At 41.7% G+C, this 21,326-nt stretch overlaps 1 protein-coding gene across 7 annotated transcripts in view; it reads left to right on the top strand.

Moving 5' to 3' along the window:
* Specc1 (sperm antigen with calponin homology and coiled-coil domains 1) overlaps nt 1-21,326 on the top strand; it is a 271,073-nt gene that overhangs the window by 200,430 nt on the left and 49,317 nt on the right. For 6 of the 7 annotated variants that reach the window (XM_052196809.1, XM_052196813.1, XM_052196811.1 and 3 more), the window contains 3 exons: nt 891-972; nt 6,152-6,305; nt 11,140-11,242. In XM_052196809.1, coding sequence (XP_052052769.1) covers nt 891-972; nt 6,152-6,305; nt 11,140-11,242 — 339 coding nt within the window. Of the gene's footprint in view, nt 1-890; nt 973-6,151; nt 6,306-11,139; nt 11,243-18,492; nt 18,776-21,326 lie in introns of those variants that run through there. The other variant, XM_052196814.1, reaches the window with a different exon arrangement.

Below are 21,326 nucleotides of genomic sequence, written 5' to 3'. Positions count from 1 at the left end.
AGGCTGCAGAAGATCCTCTGGGTCATACAGCCACTCATTCTGCAGTTCTCATGTGACCCTGTCAGGGTGGTGGATGCAGCCTGGTAGAATCTAGTGCAGCTCCAGGCCACCAACATACAGTTATTTCCAAGATGTATTCAACAAACAAAGCCAAATGGCACCAAATAAATATAATAGGTATTAATATTTGTGGGTAGTTTATATGAAATATATCATGAAATTCGCACCTTGGCATTTACTCATTAATCATTAAAAACCAAAAGGTAGGTGTGTGTGTGTGTGTGTGTGTGGTATGTGCATATGTGGTATATACATGTCTGTGTAGAGGTGCATATTTGTGCGTGTATATGTGGAGCCAGAGGTGAACATCAAGTGTCTTACTCATAGCTTTCCATCTTATTTTTTGAGATAGGGTCTTCCAGTGACCCAAGAATTGACCATCTGGCTAGACTGGCTGGCCAGCAAGTTCCCCCTTTTCTGCTCCACTCCCTACTACTCCATGAGTCTCCTGCCCAGGACATCCAGGACATCCAGCATTTCCATGCTGAGATCAAGCATACTCTTCCACTTTACTTTAAAAAAATTATTTTTATGTATATCTCTGAGAATGTATGGAATATTCCAAAAAGGATATATTCCTAAAGCAGATTAATATCAATTGCCTGTAGAAGAATGAAACATGTGGTAGGAGTGAACTGGCGATCAGCTTTCATTGTTTGTTCCATTTGAGCCAGTTGGACTTATTACTGTTTACTCTAGTGAGTTATGTTAAAAGCCCCCTGGCTGTTCTGATGTGCTTTAGAGTTGTGTGCAGGCACAGCAGTGTATACTTGTGTCCCGTGTTCTTATGTTGAAGCTCATCATGCTGATGTGCCTTTCGGTTTTGACAGAGACATTCGACATACAGCAGCCTGAAGCCAGCCAGCAAAGGGGTGTCTCAGCGCTTGGATCTGCCGGCCCTTCCCCTCTCCGGTAAATGACTGAAATCACAACTACTTTTGGCCTGTTTTAGTGGTGTTCGCTTTTTGTTGCATGAACTTAAATTTGGAAATACTTGGTGGTGTTTATTTCTGCTGATTTCATGCCCTCGGGCACACCTTGTGCTCTTTAGAGCTGACCGTACAGCTCATGCTAGAAGAAGGATCTCCCACTTGCTGCCCTTCTCAGTGTGTGGATGCAAGAGAGATGCCAACTTGGCTGGATTTGTATCATTTTCAATAAGCTGAATCTCAAGACATATCTTCTCTTCTTTAAAAAAAAAAAAGTAACTACGTTATGATAAAACCGTTGTCTGGCTTTGTGTTTGTCCACTGGTTCCTCAGGTCTTTAAATGCAGCATTTTTTAGGCCTTGCTGCCGCTGAGTATCAGTCTTTCCTCTTGTTGCACTGTATGCTTTTCAAATTCAAATCCTGACTGTAAGGTGGAGGTCTCATCAGTCACATTTTTATTCCTGCTGAGCCTCCTGTGCAGAGGTATAGCCAATAAAAAGAGAGCAAGCACAGCCCTGCTCGGCCTTGAGTCTCTCGACTGCCATTCCCCTCCAGCTTTGACTTTGTTGTGCGCTCATCATGTCTTGTTTTTTGTTTTGTTTTGTTTGGATTTGGTTTTTTTCGAGACAGGGTTTCTCTGTATAGCCCTGGCTATCCTAGAACTCACTCTGTAGACCAGGCTGGCCTCGAACTCAGAAATCCGCCTGCCTCTGCCTCCCAGAGTCCTGGGATTACAGGCGTGCGCCCCCACCGCCCAGCTTGGCATGTCTTAAGATAGAAACATTTCTGGTACTGGGAAGGTAGCAAGCCCAGTGGTTAAGAGCACTTACTGTTCTTGCAGAGGACTGCGTTTGCTTTCCAGCACCCACATTAGGTAGCTCACCTGTAACTCCAGGGAATCTCACAGCCTCTTTTGGCCTCTAGCAGCACCCGCATTCGTGTGCATAAACTACAGTCAATACATATACACTTAACTTAAAATTGATCCTAGAAAAAAAGAAAAGAGCTGGGCAGTGGTGGCGCACGCCTTTAACCCCAGCACTTTGGAGGCAGAGGCGGGTTTCTGAGTTCGAGGCCAGCCTGGTCCGTCTACAGAGTGAGTTCCAGGACAGCCAGGGCTACACAGAGAAACCCTATCTCAAAAAGAAAGGGGAGGGGAGGGGAGGGAAGGGAGGGGAGGGGAGGGGAAAAGAGAAGAGAAGAGAAGAGAAGAGAAGAGAAGAGAAGAGAAGAGAAGAGAAGAGAAGAGAAGAGAAACTACTTCAAAGGGTCATTTGAAGAATTGAATTGATTCATTTAAAACACTGAGGGTACTGCCTGGTGTGTCGTGGGCTTCATAGACATACTTACTGTTTGTCGTGTTCCTTGCTGTTGCCTGCTGAGCCTGTTAATATGCTCAGAATAAAGAACTATAGAGCTTTTGGTCTAGTAAATGTTAGTTTTTTTGCAGGGCACTGGAACCAAGCTAATACCACTATGAAAACAGACACAAAAAGTTATGCTTGCTCTGTATTGCGATTTAGGTATGCAATAGTATTCCATCTGAAAATACACATAGCGTGCTTAATAATGATGTATTATCACTGGTAACCATCCCAGCCTTCAGCAGTTTAGCATCTTTTATCTGACAGAGGGTCTTGCCGTTATGTTGATGGCTACTAACTTAAAGGTTAGGTAGTGCTTGCTGGAGCTGGGATAATGGTGGCCATTCTTAAAATAAGACACCAGTGACATTTACTGTCACCTCACCTTGGTTTTCCCAAGGGTTTTTCCCCACATAGCATTTCTTTCAAAATTAGAGTCACTTCTTTCAAAACACGGCTTCCCCTGAGTGTATGTGATGCTCTGAATCCTTTGTTACCATTTCCAGAGTTCACAGCACCATCACCAGGCAGAGATTCTTTCTCAAGGAATGACTTTCTTTGTTCCCCCATAAGGAACAACTCACTACCCACTAATGTTTTCTCCTGAGTTCCATCTCCTCCTTGGGCTCCATTGCCAGTCTCGTGCCTTTGCCATTTCCACACCTGCAGTGATCCCCACCACTGATGTTTGGGGCCCCTCAAAGTCGCCACTGAGGGCTGGGACCCACTGCTTCCAAACTCTCACTGATGTTGATGTTACCTCCTCCCATGTTCCTCGCGGCGTCTCAAGTTCTGCATCTCTCCAGAAAGCAGTCTGTTTATTTTGCTCAGATTCGTGGGAAGAATCATTATTTGTGTCAGCTATAGCTTTTGAAATGTTTGTGTAATAATCATTGAAAGTCACAATTACTCCTTGATCTACAGGTTGTAAAATGGCCTATGTCAGGAGGCAGAAAAAGAATGTTAGTAATATTTTTTGTCCATCTCCATCAGTAGTTTTGGATGACCAACCAGGAATGCCATCAAGGACAATGACAGTGGAGTTGATGATTTTGTTTATTATCATTGTATATGTGTGTATTATATGTGTAAATATCCATGTACCACCGCATATATGTAAAAGTTGGAAGACAGCTTTGTAGAGTTGGTTCTCTCCTGCTGCTCTCACATGGTTTCTAGTGTGCAGCACTAGATATATTCACCCACTGATATATTGTAGGCCCTGAGCACAGCATAGCATTATTATTATTAATGTATGTGTATGCCTTAGTGTATATGTGTGCATCACATGTATGCAGTGCTCAGGGAGGCCAAAACAGGGTGTCAGACCCATAAAACTGGTTTAGACAGCTATGAGCTGCTATGTAAGTGCTGGTAACTGAACTCAGGTCTTCTGAAGAACAGCCAGTGCTGTTAACCCAAGCTATCTCTCTAGCCTCACAGAGAGGTTTTGAAAGTATTTTTGTGTGTGAGAGCACTAAGCCTTAACAGCAAGCTCTAAAGATTTCATACATGGTGTTGTAGAGAGATGCACTGTCATCCTGCCTTTGCTGTTACATTTACAGAGTATAGGCAGAATTGGTTTAATACATTCTTAAGTACCCAGGGCTTGGGGAATTAGTATGGCTGCAACCTAAAAGCATTCAAGTCTGAGCACCTCTTTCCCAGAAATGGAGGGTGGAGGCCAAAACAGAAGATTGGAAACTTGTCTACATCATTGTGTAATATATCACATGCTCATTATGCAGTGTAAAATAGGGAGTAACTCACTTGCTTGAACAGTGCTGGGTGAATTTTTTTAATCTGTGGTAAAAGCTATACAACATAAAATTTACTATTTTACTGTACTCTGTGGGTGATCATATTTTTATGTCTTTCTCTGGGTGTTCTACCAAATTCCAAATTTCCTAATCATCTAAATAGCCATTCTTTTGATTGACACGGTAAATAATAAAGCTGAGGCCACAATTATTGCCGTGGAGCTCATTTGACCCTCCCCACCCCCCCACCCCCGGCACCTGTCTCCCAGAGATGACTCTTGTTTACTATAATGAGGGACTGCACAGTGAATTGTTTGCTTCCAGCCATTTCCAGCGACTGCTTGTCAACACTGAGGTCATCCCAACTGCAGATGAATGTCCTGTTTTTGTTGTTCTCTTCAGGGATGTAGAACTGTTTTTCTCTGCTCTTTAGACCTAATTGGCCTCACCCCCAACATCATGCCCATAATTGATGGCTATTAGCTGAAGAGGTACTGTTTTCTTCTGTGACTGTGGGTGACAGAAGATGGCCCCAGCTGTCCTGTGATGTAGAGCTAATCACCCGAGCCTCACAGCTCCAGCTTCCACTCTATATATGCCAGCCTTAAGTATTTTTTTTTTGCTTGTTTTTGCTTTTATGATCCTTTGAGAAATCTGGAGAATTCAGCTCTTTCTAGTACCTGCTGTCCCCAATGCTAATGTGAAAGGAGCAGAAAGGAGCCTTTGTAAAATGGTTTTGCTCAGTGAACTATATGTTTTGCTTAGTGAGCTATAAGTCTGTGATTGAAGCAACTTTTTCTTTTGTGGGCTCTTGTTCTTGTTTCCCAGCTTTTTGTCTGCTGCTACCTGACAGTCAGGAGACATTTTCCTACCAGCGTTTTCTCTGTGATATCAACAGCATAAAGCAAACAGGCTAGCTAAAGACTGGGCTAGAGGAGCAGGTGTCCTAACAGGGTAATTGCACAAGGTTCTTAGAAGGGCCCATACTTTACTTAATACTTTGATAGCTGTCTGAAAATTAATAACCATTTTTTGAACAAAGGGCTGCTTTGGCACTAGGGCTTTTCTTTCATTCTCGTTTTTATCTCTTACATGTATGGATGTTTTACCTGTGTGTTGTTTGTGAGCCACTGATGTGCCTGGTGCCTGTGGAGACCAAAAGAAGATGTTGGGTTCCCCTTGGAGTGGAATTACAGATGGTCGTGAGCCATCAGCTGGGTGCTCGGAATTGGACCCAGCCAGTGTTTATAACCGCTGGGTCATTTCTGCAGCTCAGTTAGATCCTTTTTTAAGATATATTTTATTTATTTAATTTATTTATATGTAGCCAGGTGGTGGTGGCACATGCCTTTAATCTCAGCACTTGGGAGGCAGAGGCAGGTGGATTTCTGAGTTCGAGGCCAGCCTGGTCTGCAGAGTGAGTTCCAGGACAGCCAGGGCTACACAGAGAAACCCTGTCTCGAAAAAAAAAAAAAACCCCCAAAAAAACCCAACAATTTATTTGTGTGTGTATGTGTGTGAATATGAGTCTGGTTGTGTGCATCGGTGAACATAGGAGGAGGTCAAAAGAGTGTCCTATCATTTCACCACCCAATCCTTTTGAAGAAGCATTTCCCCTCAGAGTGAGGTTCTCGTTTTCTTGTCTAAGCTGTGTGCTATGCTAGCAAGTACCAAAAATTCTCTTTGTTTTCATTGCTATTGGAGTTGGGGTTTCAGATGTGCACAGGACACCTAGTTCAGATTGCTGAGATCTGAACTCAGGTTCTCATGGTTGTTTTGTAAGCACTCTGAATGACTGAGCTATCCACACTGGCCCAAGGTTTTACAGAGTATGGGGATAGAGTATCTTGCCTGGAGATAGACGATATCATGTCCCTATTTCATTTTTATTATCCCAGAAACAAAAATAATATGTACATGTGTATATTGTGAGTATATGCACATACTTATGTAGATATGTCTTTGTACTTGAGAATAAGTATGATAACCAGATTCCTTCCCTTTAGAAGTAGGTGACAATGTTATTTATTCATACAGATCTTCTGAAGGGAAGGGCTGAGGATCGGAAGTCAGACCCCTTCCTCCGAAAGAGTCCCTCACTGGAGTCCCTGAGCAGACCCCCCTCCCTGGGCTTTGGGAACAGCAGACTGCTGAGTGCGTCCACCGGGGGGCTGAAGCCAAGCAAGCTCAGGTACTGCATTTTAAAATACAAGAAATGAGATGAACAACCTCTTCCTCCTTCTGTCTCATCCATAGTCAGCTTACTTCTAAATGACAGCAATTAAGATGTAAATGAAAGACTGTATCTTTTTTAAGCAGGAGCCCTGAGATGTATCAATAAATAAAGGCTCTTGTCATACAAGCTGACAAATTTGGTGAATTCAATCACCAAAACCTACATACAAGAGAAGCAACTCCACAAATTGCCTTCTGACCTCCACACACTTCTATTGGCATGCATGCTACACACACACACACACACACACACACACACACACAGCCACTGCCTGGCCCAGGTTCAGTTTCTAACACCCCTATCAGATGGCACTCAAGAGCATAAAACTTTATTTCTAGAGGATTCACCACCCTTTTCTGGCCTCCAGGAACACATATACTTCTGTGGTGCACATATATACATACATTCAGGCACACACATATACCCATAAAATCAATCAATCAATCTTCAAAGTTTAAACAGAAGTACTTGAGAGGTTGGTGGATGAGGGAGTGTAGAGAAGAGTGGGATCTCTGCCAGTAGCTGTGAATGATGGGTGGAACTCAACTTGGGGCCTTTAGCAGGCCCTGCCAAACACACAGCAGGCTCCCAGCTGATCCAGGTAGACAGCTGGGAAGTTATAGCCAGAAAGGCAGGCTGGAGCCCTGTTGCAAACAGTCTGCATTGCCAAAAAAGAGCTTCATACTTATTTTGGTAAAGCAGTGGGGAACCACTAAGACTGTGGGATTGTGTTTTTGTTTTTGAGTAGTGATTAAGAGCAGACCTGCTATTTAAGCAAGATTATTGAGAACACAGTGGCATAGAAAGAGGATTAGAGAGACGTTTTAAGATCAGTGTTTAAAGGGGTGTTAACAAAGACATGTAGCATGCAACAGAGGGAATGAAGAGTGAGGCTGGCGAGGCGGTTGCCGAATGCCCATCTTTACACCCAAACTTCTGCTCCTCCTCCCTGCCGGTGCTCCTGGTCAACATCCCAGCAACCTTTTTCATCTGTTTTCCTTCTCTCTGGAGTCTTCTCTTCTTTTCCATGTTGTTAGTTTTCTGAATGAAGCACCTGGTGTCCCACTGCAGCTCTCTCAGGAGCCCCTGGAGCAGGCATCGCTCTGCATCCTGCTTTTCTAGATCTGAAGCTTAGCTCAATGCCCTCACCTGTGATGATGGCTTAGCCCTTCGCTCCAGAATAAATGGAAGACTAATGAATCTACCATCAAACATAGTAAATATGAGATGGCTCAGTAGGTAAGAGCATCTCCCGTGAAAGCAGAGGACCTAAGTAAGGATCCCACTTGGATGTCTTCCATTCATTTGCATGTGTCATTTCATTCTACACTTGGGTTTCTTTCCCAGTGCCTTGCCTTGTGTTCCATGAAACAGTTCATCCACAGACAAGTCTACAAAACTGTCTACTTCTGTACTTTATAGTACTGTGATCATCCATGTGTATCTTATGGGGAGATTTGTGAGTCTGAATACATTCAGAATCTGTATCTTTGGAATGTAACTGATATTTGATCCCAAATAGGTAAAGTCAGAAAAGTTCTGTGTCTGCAGCTTAACTAATAGAAACAAATTAGAAGGACCAGAATTAGCACTACTCTCAACTCAATGTCATAAACTCAAAGGCAGACTATTTACAGTATACATTTCTTCCTAAAAGGTCAGTTAATGATTTTAAATTCATATTTCTTTTACATTCATGTTATTAAGATTAGATTTTTAAAATTACATTTATCTTTGCGTGGGTGAGCATGTACCACATTAATATTAAATGTCTTATTAAATATCTTATTTTTGTTTTTTATTATTATTACTATTTTTTGTGTGGCATAGGATGTTCATCTCTTGCTCTCCACCTTATTTTTTGAGACAGAATTTTTTACTGCACTTGCAGCTTGCTGTTGTGGCTAGGCTGGCTGAGGGGCTAGTACGCCCTAGGAGCTATCTGTCTTCATTTTCCACACTGGAGACACAGGCAGAATCGACTGTATCCACCTTTTTTGTTGGTGTTCGGGGTTTTGAACTCAGATCCTCTGCATTCACAGCAGGTGCTGTGACCAACTGAGCTATCTCCCTAGTCACTTATTTTAAAGTATTTTTAATGGTAAATTATTTGGCCTCTCATTTATCTAGAAACTATTTCCTCTGATTGTTCAGTTATAAAGAATGATATAATTCCAGATGTGGCCACTATGGCTTAATTTTATAAATTGTCCATACACGTGGAAAGACAGTCATCAAATTGTACAAGAAAGTTTTTAGTGCATATTATTTAGTGCAAGTACTTTACTTAACACCTCTATATTAGTTTATATTTCTGAGACCTAGAATTCCCCATTCCTTGGTTAAAATTATTGAAAACATATTTTATTAAGGGTCTGGAGAGATGGCTTGACTGGTAAAGTATCTTCTGTATGCCTTGTCTCTAACCCTAGTGGGGAGCAGAGGGGTGTGGCATGACAGTGGTGGATCTCCAGGGCTCTGGCCTGCCAGTCTAGCCAATCAGTGAGCACCGAGTTCAGTGAAAGATCCTGTCTCAAAAGATAAGATGTAGCTGGGCAGTGGTGGCGCATGCCTTTAATCCCAGCACTTGGGAGGCAGAGGCAGGTGGATTTCTGAGTTCGAGGCCAGCCTGGTCTACAGAGTGAGTTCCAGGACAGCCAGGGATCTACAGAGAAACCCTGTCTCAACATCCCCCCCAAATAAAGATAAGATGCAGAGCAATTACAGAAGACAGTTGACACTAACCTCTACCCTCCACATATGTGCTACACACATGCACCTTCATGCATATATTCTCTCTCTGTGCTACATACATACACATTCACCTTAATACATACATCCTTTCTCTGAGCATACATAGAAAACATTTTTGTTGTTTTTCTCTAAAGGGTTTCATAATTTTAGCTTGTAAAGTAAGCTGGGAGTAGATTAAGAAGAAAATATACCAAATGTTGTTAATGTGCAGAAACATGGGACCCAGGTACAAAGTGTGAGATTGAAAGAAAAGGCCATCTAGCTAGAGCCAGGGTGGGACAGGGTCGGGGTGGGGTGTCTGGTGAGTTTTAGGAGGGTAGTAAAATATCTTTTGAGCACATGCTGTGGTTGTAGTGTCTGACCCAGGGTTTCTTCCTCTGTTGATCTGGATGGTAAATGAAGACTGAAGATAGCTATATTCATCTTTTCCTTGGCCTAGCCAGATACAGGGGAGAACTTTGCACAAAGTCTGTCTCCACGCTGGGAAGGGGAAGAAAGGATGAGCAGGGGGACCTTTTATTAATCAGTTTTCCATCATGTAACTAATATGACTAACCTAGCCAAAGAGAAGGTTTGTTTTGGCTCGTGACTTGAAGGTTGCAGCCTATGATCTCTTGGCCCTGTTGCTTTGGACCTGTGGTAAGTTGGGAGTTTGTACCATAACATCATTGCTGTAATTTTTCTTACTATGGAATATTCCATGAATGTGACTATACTTCAACTTATTTATCTGCTTATTGGCATGTAGTTGGTTTTCCTTTTGCTATTGTGAGAATACTACCTTGCTACCTTGAGCACTCTTGGGTCAGTGTCTCAATTGTATCTATCTGCCTTAGGAGTGGATTGATAACTCCTATCCCACTGTAGTTGTCTACCCTTTGGTGAGTCTTTCTTTCCCTGTTATGAAATAGAGTACACTACAAAACTCCTGTAGCAGTATACTTCTGACTCCTTGACCCCATGCTAGAAGGCACTGTATGATCAGGATTCTCTTTATAACAGTTGAATAATCTTGACTAGCATAAAAATCAATGTCAGTGTTAAGAGAGACCAACGGTGGGCTCCTGAACACATGCTCCTAGGATGCTAAGAAATTATAAGTAGTGGTGTCATCTCAGCTTTGCCTCTTCCTGTGCCTAGAATCCATGGTTCATAAACTGGACAAAGACTCTGAGTCATTTCATTTTATTTTACTAATTTTCCCTTCCTCTCTACTCCCAGCACCTCCTGTAGCAGCTAGCTTGAGGTTCTGTTATGCCTTTTCCTCTACATTTTACATGTTAAAGTGTAGCCATGTACAGGCATATTATACTCAAATGATGTTGCATTTCACTGAACAAAAAACTAGATGAATAAATTTTAAAGATTTATTTTTTTATTTTATGTGTATGTGTGTGTACCACATGTATGCATGAGTCTCAGAAGTCAGAAGAGAGTATCCAATTTTCTGAAGGTGCAATTATAGGCAGATGTGAGCTGCTATGTAGTGCTGAGAACAAAATATGTACCCTTTCATGAACAGTAAAGTCTCTTAACTGCTGACCACCCCCCAACCCCCAGCTATCTGGTAGACAAAGAAAAAAGAAAAAGAAAAAGAAAAAGAAATCCTTAGATTTACAGTTGTTAAATACAGTTTAGTTTTCTTTTATAACACAAGACAGTGTATTTTTAATGTGACTTATTTGGCTTGAGAGTACTTTTCTTTAGAGTACTATTTACATAAACCTATATTTTGGCTTTTTCTTATATAGTTATTTCTTATATATTTGTGGGTTTTAAAAGTCAGCATTTTGCCAGATGTGGTAGTACATACCTGTAATCCCAGCACTTGAGATGTAGAGACAGGAAGATGAGGAGTTAAGAGTCATCCTTGCCTGTAGAGGGAGTTTAAGACCAGCCTGGGGCATATGAGTCCTTGCCTCTAAAGGAACAAAAAAATAAAAACAGAAAAAAAAAAAAACCCAAAAAATAAAACAAGCAAACAACCCAACCATTACACCAGCATCTTCCTTAACCGTGTGTTCTTTATCACCAGTGTGGAAAGAAGAGACCCTCTGGCAGCCCTGGCCCGGGAGTATGGTGGCTCTAAGCGTAATGCACTCCTGAAATGGTGTCAGAAGAAGACAGAAGGTTATGAGGTAAGGAGCCATACCGCCAATTGGGCGTTGTAGTCCTGTGTCAGGACGTGTCCCATGTGTGCATGTGTTTGGTAGCCCTGTTTGCATATAATGTCGTCTCTGTTCTCTCAGCCATGACTCCTAGGGAGGGTATGATATTTGTGTATTGTACTATGCAAAGGTGAGAGGCAGGGTGTGGGGCCAGAAGGCCAGAAGGCCAGTCTGCAATCCATGCCACAAAGTGTATCTGTCACATGTGCTGTAGGAAGGGAACCTTTTGCCTCATTCTTCCCTGGACAGAGCTGTTCCTACAGCTTCTTCTCAAAGAGGCAAATGTTTCCTAATTTGCATAAAGGCTTCCAGAGTTTTTCCAAAGGGGTTTTTTTGTTTTTTGAAGCTTTAAGTATTTTCATTTAGTTTGGTTTTATTTGTCTAGGATGGTGTTTACTTTCTGAGAAGTGCAGCCAAGGAAGTGATACCTGATATAGATTGAAGCTTTTATTATGAAATAACATACACAAAGATAAGTGCATGAATTAGAGTCTCATTAATCATTGTGAAATGAAAAACAAGTCAAAAACCCTATCCAGAAGCAGCATGTTCAGTTCCCACAAGTCTATCAGGACTTTCCAGCCAGAGCCCCTTGCCCCTCTGCAGTATACCTGTCTGCCTCATTGCTTCTCCTTGTGGGCTTTCTGTAAAAGTGCTTGAGCAGTAATGCCTTTTCTCAGCTCTTAGATAAAAGGGACAAAATGCTATATAACATTTTCATCTGGCTTTTCACACAGTATTGAGTGAGTAAGACTCATCCTTTATTGCTATAACTTATTTTCCTTACTACTCAGTAATGCATTATATGATGCTGTCATTACTTACCTATGTGATTGATATTCTTATACCTGCTGGATATACACTTAGGAGTGGAATCACTGGGCCTTACTGCATGCCCATAATGAGATGTGATAGGTGATGCCAAGCAGGCTTCTAGTAACTGTGTCGTCCATCCCACTGTCAGTTCCTTCAAGATCTGTCTCACCAGCTGCTGTCCTCACCAGCATTCCGTTCTGCTCGCTCATAGGCATTTGGATAAAGGTGTAGTAGCTTGTGATGGTTTTGATTTTTGTTAGCCTGTTGCTTGGTGAGATTGAATGTATGCTAACTAGTCATTTGACAGTCTCTCTGTAGAGATGTGTCTAATCAGGCCTTCTATCCTTACTTATACTTTGTATTTATTTTTGGTCCTGAGAATAGAGCATATTGCCACACTCTGCCACTGAGCTGCTTGCCAAACTCCTGCCCACTTTAAAAATCATTTCCCCCTTTTCTTCTTTATTGCCTTTTAAAATCCTTTCTATGAGCACAGTGTTTAAAAACATTCGTTGCTATCACTATCTTTTCCAGGTCATCTGACACCCGATGATGCACATTCAAACATACTTACAAAACAGTCACAGATAGATAAAATCAAACATAAATTTTAAGTTTTAAATTTTGTGTAGTTTATATATGTTCTTTGTTAAATAGATGTATCACAAATTATTTCATGTGGTTTGAAATTTCACTCCAAAAACAAAACTCTTAATAAAAAAAAAGTATTTTTTTTCAATTTGTATATGTTTGGATGCATGTATGTGGACACATGCATGCCACCATAGTGCACCTGTGGGGGTGAGGATAGCTCTGTCGAGTTGATACTCCCCACTTTTACATGGGCTTCAGGAATCAGAGCAAGTGCATTTACCTGCTTAGCAATCTCTTGCCAGCCCAGAGCTCTTAATTTATACTAAGCCAGATCGATGCATCTTTTCTCTAATGATTAAGTGCTTTTTGTATTTTGCCCAGGAATCATTTGTCTGAGGGCCAGGTGTGGTAGCTTTTGCCTTCAATCTCAACACTGTAGAGATAGAGGTAGACTGATCTCTGAGTTCCAGGCTAGCTAGGAACACATAGTGAAGCTTTAGTTTTCTATAGTTAATGCTGAAAGGATATACCTTTAAATTTTCTATCCTCAGCTCCTTTCCCCCTTTTTGCTAAAACTTCAGAAGATTCTGACATTATAGCACCATATAAGACCTTGCCAGTCTCAAGCTTTTGAAAGTAGCGAGGACCAAGAAAAAAGCTAGCAAGTAACCATGGCTTAGCCAAGTCCCAGTTAGCTGAGAAGCAAGGCTGAGATTCTCTTTGTTGTATTAACAAAGAGTAGTTTAATATCAGAGTTTAATCTAAGAGTAGTGTTATCTTTATCTTGGTAGTTTTTTTTAATTTCTCCTTTTATGTCACAAAACTTAAAATAGAGTCATATTTATGACAAATAACAAAGGATCCCAGAGGATACACTTGCTTCTAGCTCACTTTCATTCTCTTAACATTTCTGTTTACCCTTGGTAAGCCCTAGTCTAAGGGATGAGCTGTCCCACAAATGGAAACTATTTCCATGACAGCATCCTTCACCTGTCACCCATGCTGCTGAGGAAATGGAAAAGCAAGAGAAGCAAGAGAATGCCGATTATGTGAGGGGTGGGGGTTAATATCAAGTGGTGGCGCACGCCTGTAATCCCAGCACTTGGGAGGCCCAGGCAGGCAGATTTCTGAGTTCGAGGCCTGGTCTACACAGTGAGTTCTAGGACAGTCAGGGTTATACAGAGAAACCCTGTCTCAAAAAACAAACAAACAAACAAACAAACAAACAAAAGTGTGGTAATGGAAACTGGGAAAAAACAGTCAAGAAGAGCAATCAGCTTCAACTGTGGCTGAGCCCAGCGCGGCCGTCTCTGGCTACAAACTGTCTTTTCTCTACTGCATAAATGGATCCAGGGACAGACAAGAGATGTTCAAAGACAATTATAGTTTTCAGAAGAAACTGACCCTTTGTGGTGTGTTCTTATAATTAAACAGCAGGGAGGAGATCAACAGTATATTTCCAGTTAGTTGAGAGAAAAATATTTCCTGCTAACGAAAACTTGTTTTGTAAATGCCTTGGATTAAGTTTTCAAGATACTTTATGTTTGATAAAACCCACAACTTACTGTGTCTGAAGGATATTTTTCACTCATTGTTAAGTGTCTGTAAATTTATAAATCACACATGTGTCTACCTTTCACAAACTATTGTTTAGCTAGACCAGTTTGTTCACATTGGTGTCTGGAGCTCTCTATACTTACACTCACAGAATTAAAAAGACAAAGCCAATTGTTGAAAGTTCAGATGATTCATAATCTCTTTGAAGATCATATGGGTTTTTACTTCAAATAACTTTCTACCTTGCTGTCTTTCTATATAGCCAGGTATTGGGTTGAAATGGACAGTGTGGAAGGGAAGCCTTTAGACAGCAGTTCCCTGGCTCAGGGTCCCTGCCTGACAGGCAGTAAGTAGCAGTAAGCATCAGAATGCCAAGGTCTTCTTGGTGCCCAGTGTTCCTTGGTGAGGGGCGCTACATTTGTGAGGTTCACAGCCACAAGTGCAGCAGCCAGCTGGGCTGAGGACAGGTTTCCTTTTCTTCTGCTTTCCCTCACCAAGGGACCTTGACCTGGATTGTGTGGAATTCACTCCAGATCTCTGCAGAGCCCTCTATTAGTCACCTCCATGCACCTTGGCTGTGTTCCTAGAGCTCTGCTATGTCCTGGACATGGTGGACACTGGCAGTTCAGTCCAGGTCATGGCAAAGTTAACAAGTGTGAAGTCTGCTAAGACTACTTGACTTTGGAAGCTGATTCTTTCCAGAGCCTCCAGGTAAGGGTCCTGCCATCAACACGTGGAAGCAGAAACAGAGAAAGTTGCAAAGCAAATGCTATTTGCCCCACTCCATCTACAATCAGGTCACATACATACTTCACAGCTCTTCTGCAGACTTGAATGTTAGCTTCTGCTAAATAGATGGGAAAGTGATGGTCTTTTCTTGTAGTTATTAGTCTTCCTGTCATTCTTCTATACTCCCTTTTCAGCATGCAGACTCTTGACATGTTGAGGTGCATAACTATCAAGAGCACACTTTAGGCTGGGTTCTCCATGCCTCCCACATATCTGAATTTCCTGAATACCTGTTTTAGCCCTGCCACGTTGCTACACAGTACCACAGATCAGATAGTTTACAGACAATAGAAAGTTACTTTTCATAGTTAAGGGTTGGGAAATCAAAGATTGAGGCAGATCTGTGATGAGGAAGGCCTGTTCCTGTTAAATAGATGGCACCTTAGGCTATGTCCTTGCATGATAGAAAGGAGTAAGACAATTCTCAACCCCCTTTTGTAAGGACATACTCCCATCAGGGGACCCAGCCAATTTCCAAGGGCTCACCTTGTGGAATCATCACCATGGTGATCTGGGGACTGAGCTGCACTCACAGCCTTTCTCCTATATCTTTAGTGGGATAATTTAAGCTCCCTTAGGAAAAGTGATTAAGTAAGAAAACTCCATCACCAAGATGGTTTCCTCCCAGAGCCTTCCATTGTGATTCACATTTTAGCTTCCCATTTTCATCAAGGCCCAATCAAAGTTTACAGCCTGTTTCATAGGTACTGAGAGCAGAGAGGAGTGAGATTGAACTGTAAGCTGTGTCTAGACTGAGAGAGGAGCAGTAGTTAAAATCTAGATGCTGTGGCCTTGGGGTTATGTGTTTATGTGCCAGAACCTGAGTTCAGAACCCACACCGGTAGGCGGGGATCCCCATGCTGCTGTCAGCACAGGTTTGTATCACAGCAGCCTTAGGCCAGCAGCAGCATCATGGCAACTTCTAATAGTTTTCATTCATGGCAGTTCTGGGGAAGGTGGCGTATAATAGGGTTACTTTTAAACCTGACTTGAGAGACAATTAAGTGAGGATTGAACACAAAGTAAAGAAACTAGTTTTAGGTTACAGTTAGAAGGCCATCAAAATAATCATTTATACTGTTGATAGAAAAACAAACACATCCCCACAAAAACACCAGAGCTCTCACCTCAAAGGGAATAAGAGGTAGTTATCCTAGAACTGAATTTGAATGGTCATATCCCAGGAAACACAGAGCTAGGTTACCCCAGGTTCCTTGTTCCAGGGTGGGAGCAGTTTCTTGGAGTTTTATAATAACAAAGAATCTCAAGGTATTTTAAAAATACAATGGGAAGAACACGAGAGAGGTAGTTAGAGCAAGATGAGGGAGTCTCTCCTAAGAGATCTAGATGCTGTCTGATAACATTCTCAGCTTTTGGCTTGGTGGAAGTCATAATTTCCCAAAGGTCTCAGTCTGTTAATCACAGTACATTAGGTTTGGCACAGAGATGGCCAGGGGTGGCCATATAGAGGGCTAAAGCTGGCCTCATTCCGACCTCTCCATATCACTGCAGTCTGATTGGTCAGTCAGCCTTTGCAGATGTGGTATGGAAAGGATCCCAAGCAAAGGGACAGTTAGTGTGAAGAGTTTGGGCAGGGAGGAGAGGATCATGTGTGGGGTAACAGCCAGGCAGGAAAGGAGCAGTCAGGGTAGGATGAGAGGCCTTTCTGCTGGAAGTGCAGCTGGGCTCCTGAGCAGTAGGCAGTGCCTTGCTGTGTCACAGCTGGAAAAGGGCTCCTGAAGATGTGCACACCTGAGCCGTGCTGTTCTTTGCATTCCTCACTTGTCCCCAAGGAAAGAGAGGCATGAATCCTGCCTCCTCAGAGGTGTTAATGTCTGCTCTGTAGCACAAGCCCTGATGATCCCCTGTGATTCAAGATTCCTGAGCACAGTAAACTGCAAGTAAGTGGCTTTGTTTAAGTCTCCAGCAGGCTGGGTGTGGTGTACACTCTAATCACTGTGAGTTCAAGGCCAGCCTCATCTACACAGAGAATTCTAGGATAGCCAGAGGTGCATAGAGAGATACTGTCTCAAAACACCAAACAACAGGGCTACACAGAGAAACCCTGTCTTGAAAAACCAACGAAACAAAACAGAATCACTAGCAAGACATGGAGGGTTAGCTCAGTTGAAATTTGTGAGGCCTGAACTTCTACACAGAAAGACAAAGTAATAAAATAAGTCACAGACATTATAAGTACTCAAAAATACAAAATTGTGTTGTTTACCACAAAGTGTGACCCTGACATAACGGGGCCTAAAAATTAGGCAAACTAAGTCTCATGCAATAGCCAACTTTATTCATTGCATTAGACAATTTATACTCTGAGGGTTAAGAAGAGTCACCTGAGTAAAGTGTCAGTCACAAGGACAAGGCCACACGTTGCAAAAATATGTAATTTATAGAAGCATATGAACAAGTAACAATAGCCAGTAGCAATGAATAATCTAAATAAACTCACTTCTATCTGCTACACTTGGTAGGGACACAGAAGCACATTCCAAGAACAATACTGTGTTTTGAAGAAACTGAAGTCTCAAGACTCTTGTTTTCTCGCAAGCACTCAGAATTCTCACAGGACTCCATTCTTGGAATGTGTTTTAACATTGTGTTTTAAACTAAATGTTTAAACACTGGGCATCAAAACAGTGCAATTGGAAGGATAGGATACCATTTTTTTTTACTTACACACAGGAAGATTTTTGATGATGATGATTGTGGGGGGGTAGTGGTGGTCGTGGTGATGATGATGACGATGACGATGTGGTCAGAATAAGGATCCTATTAAAGCGGATGAGTACCAGCTTCTGGGAAGAAGTTTAGAAGTGTATAGAGGTATTGTAAAAATGAGTGTACTCTTTAACACAGAATGATTCTTCATTCTTAGATATTTATACCAAAGAATAGTCATAGATTCCTGTAAAGATGTAATTACAGATTTATTATGCTTTTATTTATAATTATTTAAAAAATTGGAAATGACAAGAATTGCTTATAGTGGAGAATTAAATATATCATGGTATATGTCTATTACAGAATATTATAAGGCCCATAAACATTATGCTTCAGGAAAAGCTAAAGGCACAAGAAGGAAAAAAAAGCGGGGGCTAGAATGTAGCTCAGTGCTGGACATTTATGCAGCATGTTCAAGACAGGGATTGCATCTCCAGTACTACAAAACCAAGAAAGTAACAGATCTAAGATAGCTTAATTCTTTTTCGCTCTTCCTTGTCCTTCTTCATCTTGTTGTCTCTATTTCTTAGCTGTTTATTTTTTTGAGAGAAACTATTTCATAGTTCAGAGCACAGGTCAGTGGTGAACTTCTGTGGCAGTCAATCCCAAGAATTCTTTACAGTCTGCAATCACTGCACTCTGAAAGGTACCAGCCTTCCCTGTGTCTTCAAAATCTTCCATGGAATCATAATTTCTGAAGAAATCTGCATATGACTTCTTTCTTGGTTCAGCCTCACCAGACTTACAGAGGCTGCCACTCCCAGGGCCACAGTGACTATGCCAGTGGTACGAACGCACCAACAGTATGAACCTGCAGAAGCTTGGCCAGAAGACTGGAAGTTTCTACAACACAGTGGGAGTCATGGTCGCAATTGTCCTCCACACCAGCGTCTGCCAGGTCTGGGAGAAACGGGTGGTGTTCCAGCAATACACAAGCACACAGTGCATAGAAGACCCACTGACTGTAGCCAAAGGAGTTCACCTTTTCATTGTAAAATAAACTTTTATGGTACAGCCTAGGTTGTTTTGTATTGCGCTGAGGATTGAACGAGGGCCTCACCTACGCTGAGCATGAATTGCACCACTGGGGACTAAACTCAGGGCTCTCTTACTCAACTATGCCCTACTCCCAAGTTTTGAGGCAAAGAGTCAGACACAAATGACATAGTATGACTCCATTTTTTTTTTTTTGATTTCTGGATTAGAAAAATGCATAGTGGAAATGAAGAGATGGCTCAGTGGTTAAAAGCACTGGCTGCTCTTCCAGAGGACCTGGGTTTACTTCCCAGCACCCACATGCCAGTTCACAACTGTCTATAACTCCAGGTCCAGAACATCTGATGGTTTTACACAAACATACATGCAGGCCAAACTCCAGTGCACATAAAATAAAAATAAACCATTTTAAAATAAAAGTCAAATCCTAGGAATGGAGGGTAAGTTAGTGCTCCCCACTCTCCTTCAAACTCAAGGCCTCTTTTCCCATCAGTTGTCAGAGTATGCATGTGTATTTGCATATGCATACATATTCCTAAGTATGACCTGTTAGTCATCTAATGCTACTTGTTGTGTGTTTTTAGGGTTAACCACTTGGCACCAGACAACCAGTTGGTGTGCTTTTGCCTGCAGAGGGTCACCCCTCCTGCTCATGGCTTTACTCAGTTGTCTGTAGTTTACCCCACAGGGTTGAGGCCTTGTGGGCTTTTCTCCACACAGTTTGGCATGTTTCTTGGTGTCCTTGTTCAGCTCACATTTGGGCAATCATGTTGGTGAGACTTTTTCTGATATTACTTGGAGACACAATTTCACAGCAAAGATCCTCTGGCTCTTACAATGTTTCTGCTTCTTCCTTAGGTGTGGGAATGGTTTCTAAATGCATCCATTGAGACTGGGCTCCACAACTCTCTATTTTAATTAGTTGCGGTTTTCTGTAATTGTCCATTGAAAAGAGAAGTATATTTGGTGAGGACTGATGATTACCCATATCTGTAGGTGTAAGGACAAATGTTTATAGATTGTTGTTATAAGGGATAATCTATTTTACTAAATTAGTAGTTATAGATTCTCCTCCAATATGTGTGATATCACTAGCCTTGGGTAGTTAGTTCCAGTACCAGACTTTGCTATCCCTTTTGTTGAGCAGGTCTTAAGGAGAGCTGTTGATTACCACCAATTTATGTGTGCCACTGTTACACCAGTAGGGGTTTCATGGTGTCATAGCTGGGTAAGCCTCTTGTTTGCTGTGGTGCTTTGAATAACAATGGCCCCCATATGCTCATATATCTAAAAGATTAGTCACCAGGGAATACCACTATTTGAGAAGGATTAAGAGGTGTGGCCTTGTTGGAGGAAGTGTGTCACTAGGGATGGCCTTTAAGGTTTCTAAAGCCCATGCCAGGCCCAATATCTTGCGTTATCTGCCTGCAAATTAGAATATAGCTCTCAATTAAGTCTCCAGCACCATGTCTGCCTGAATGCTGCCACTCCCCCTGCCATGATGATGAACTAAACCTCTGAAACTATAAGCAAGCCCTCAGTTAAACAGTTTCTCTTGCAAGAACTGCCTTGGTTATGGTGTCTCTTAACAGCAATAGAACTGTGACTAAGACAGTGGTACCTGGAAACTAGTCCTTAGAGAAGGAACATTCAAGTCAGCTCCAGCTCAGAGGTCCTAGGGACCTTCCTGAAATGTATGGTGTCTTCAGTAACAGGGACTTACCTTCCACCTCTGCGAAGTAATCAAGATTGTATGGTAGATTTACTTTTAGATTTTTGAGAATTCTCCATCCTAATTTCCACAGTGGCTATACTAGGTTGCAGCTCCATCAATGGTGTTGGGAGGGTCCCCTTTCTCCCACATCTCCTCCAATATTTATGTTGGTTCTGTTAATTTTTGCCATTTTGACGGAGGTAAAATCAAACTTGTTTTGATATGCATTTCTCTAATTGCCTGTGATGATGAACAATTTTTGAACTATTTCTCAGTAATTTTTTTCCTTTAAGATTCAGGTTCCAGGCTCATTTTTCAAGTAGATCGTGCTTTTTAAATTGGGGGGAGGGCTGCTTTTTGGGGGGCATGGGTCTTGGTTTTAGTTTTTGTTGTTGTTTTTGTTTTTGAGTTACTTGTATATTCTGGATATTAAACCTGTCAGATGTATAGCTGGCAAGGACTTTTCTCCCACTCTGTGGGCTTCCTCCTTGTCCTGTTGGTTGTTGTGCAGAAGCTTCTCAGTTTCATGAAGCCCTACTGCATATATGTCTGTTTAAACATACTTGAAATTAAGCAGTAAACTAAAGCAGAACAAGGAATGATGACCTAAGTTTTCTTTCGGAGGTGGGTTTTACAAATATTCATTTTCTTATTGTGATTCATAATGTGAATATATTTTTGTATTGAATGTTATATTATGACATGTAATTTAGGGATGGAAAGTCTGAGGGAAAGGCCATTCAAAAGTATTACAGCCAATAATTAAACCAGGTCCTTTTTTAAACGAAAAAAGTATATAAAGTGGAAAACAATTCCCATGGAAAGCGTGTTCCTCTGGAACTGCAGCATTCAGAA

The sequence above is a fragment of the Apodemus sylvaticus genome, chromosome 10 (genome assembly GCF_947179515.1).
Source record: "Apodemus sylvaticus chromosome 10, mApoSyl1.1, whole genome shotgun sequence".
Taxonomy (NCBI): domain Eukaryota; kingdom Metazoa; phylum Chordata; class Mammalia; order Rodentia; family Muridae; genus Apodemus; species Apodemus sylvaticus.
The sequence above is the reverse complement of the archived record's forward strand: the minus strand, read 5'-3'. Positions and strand labels throughout refer to the sequence as shown.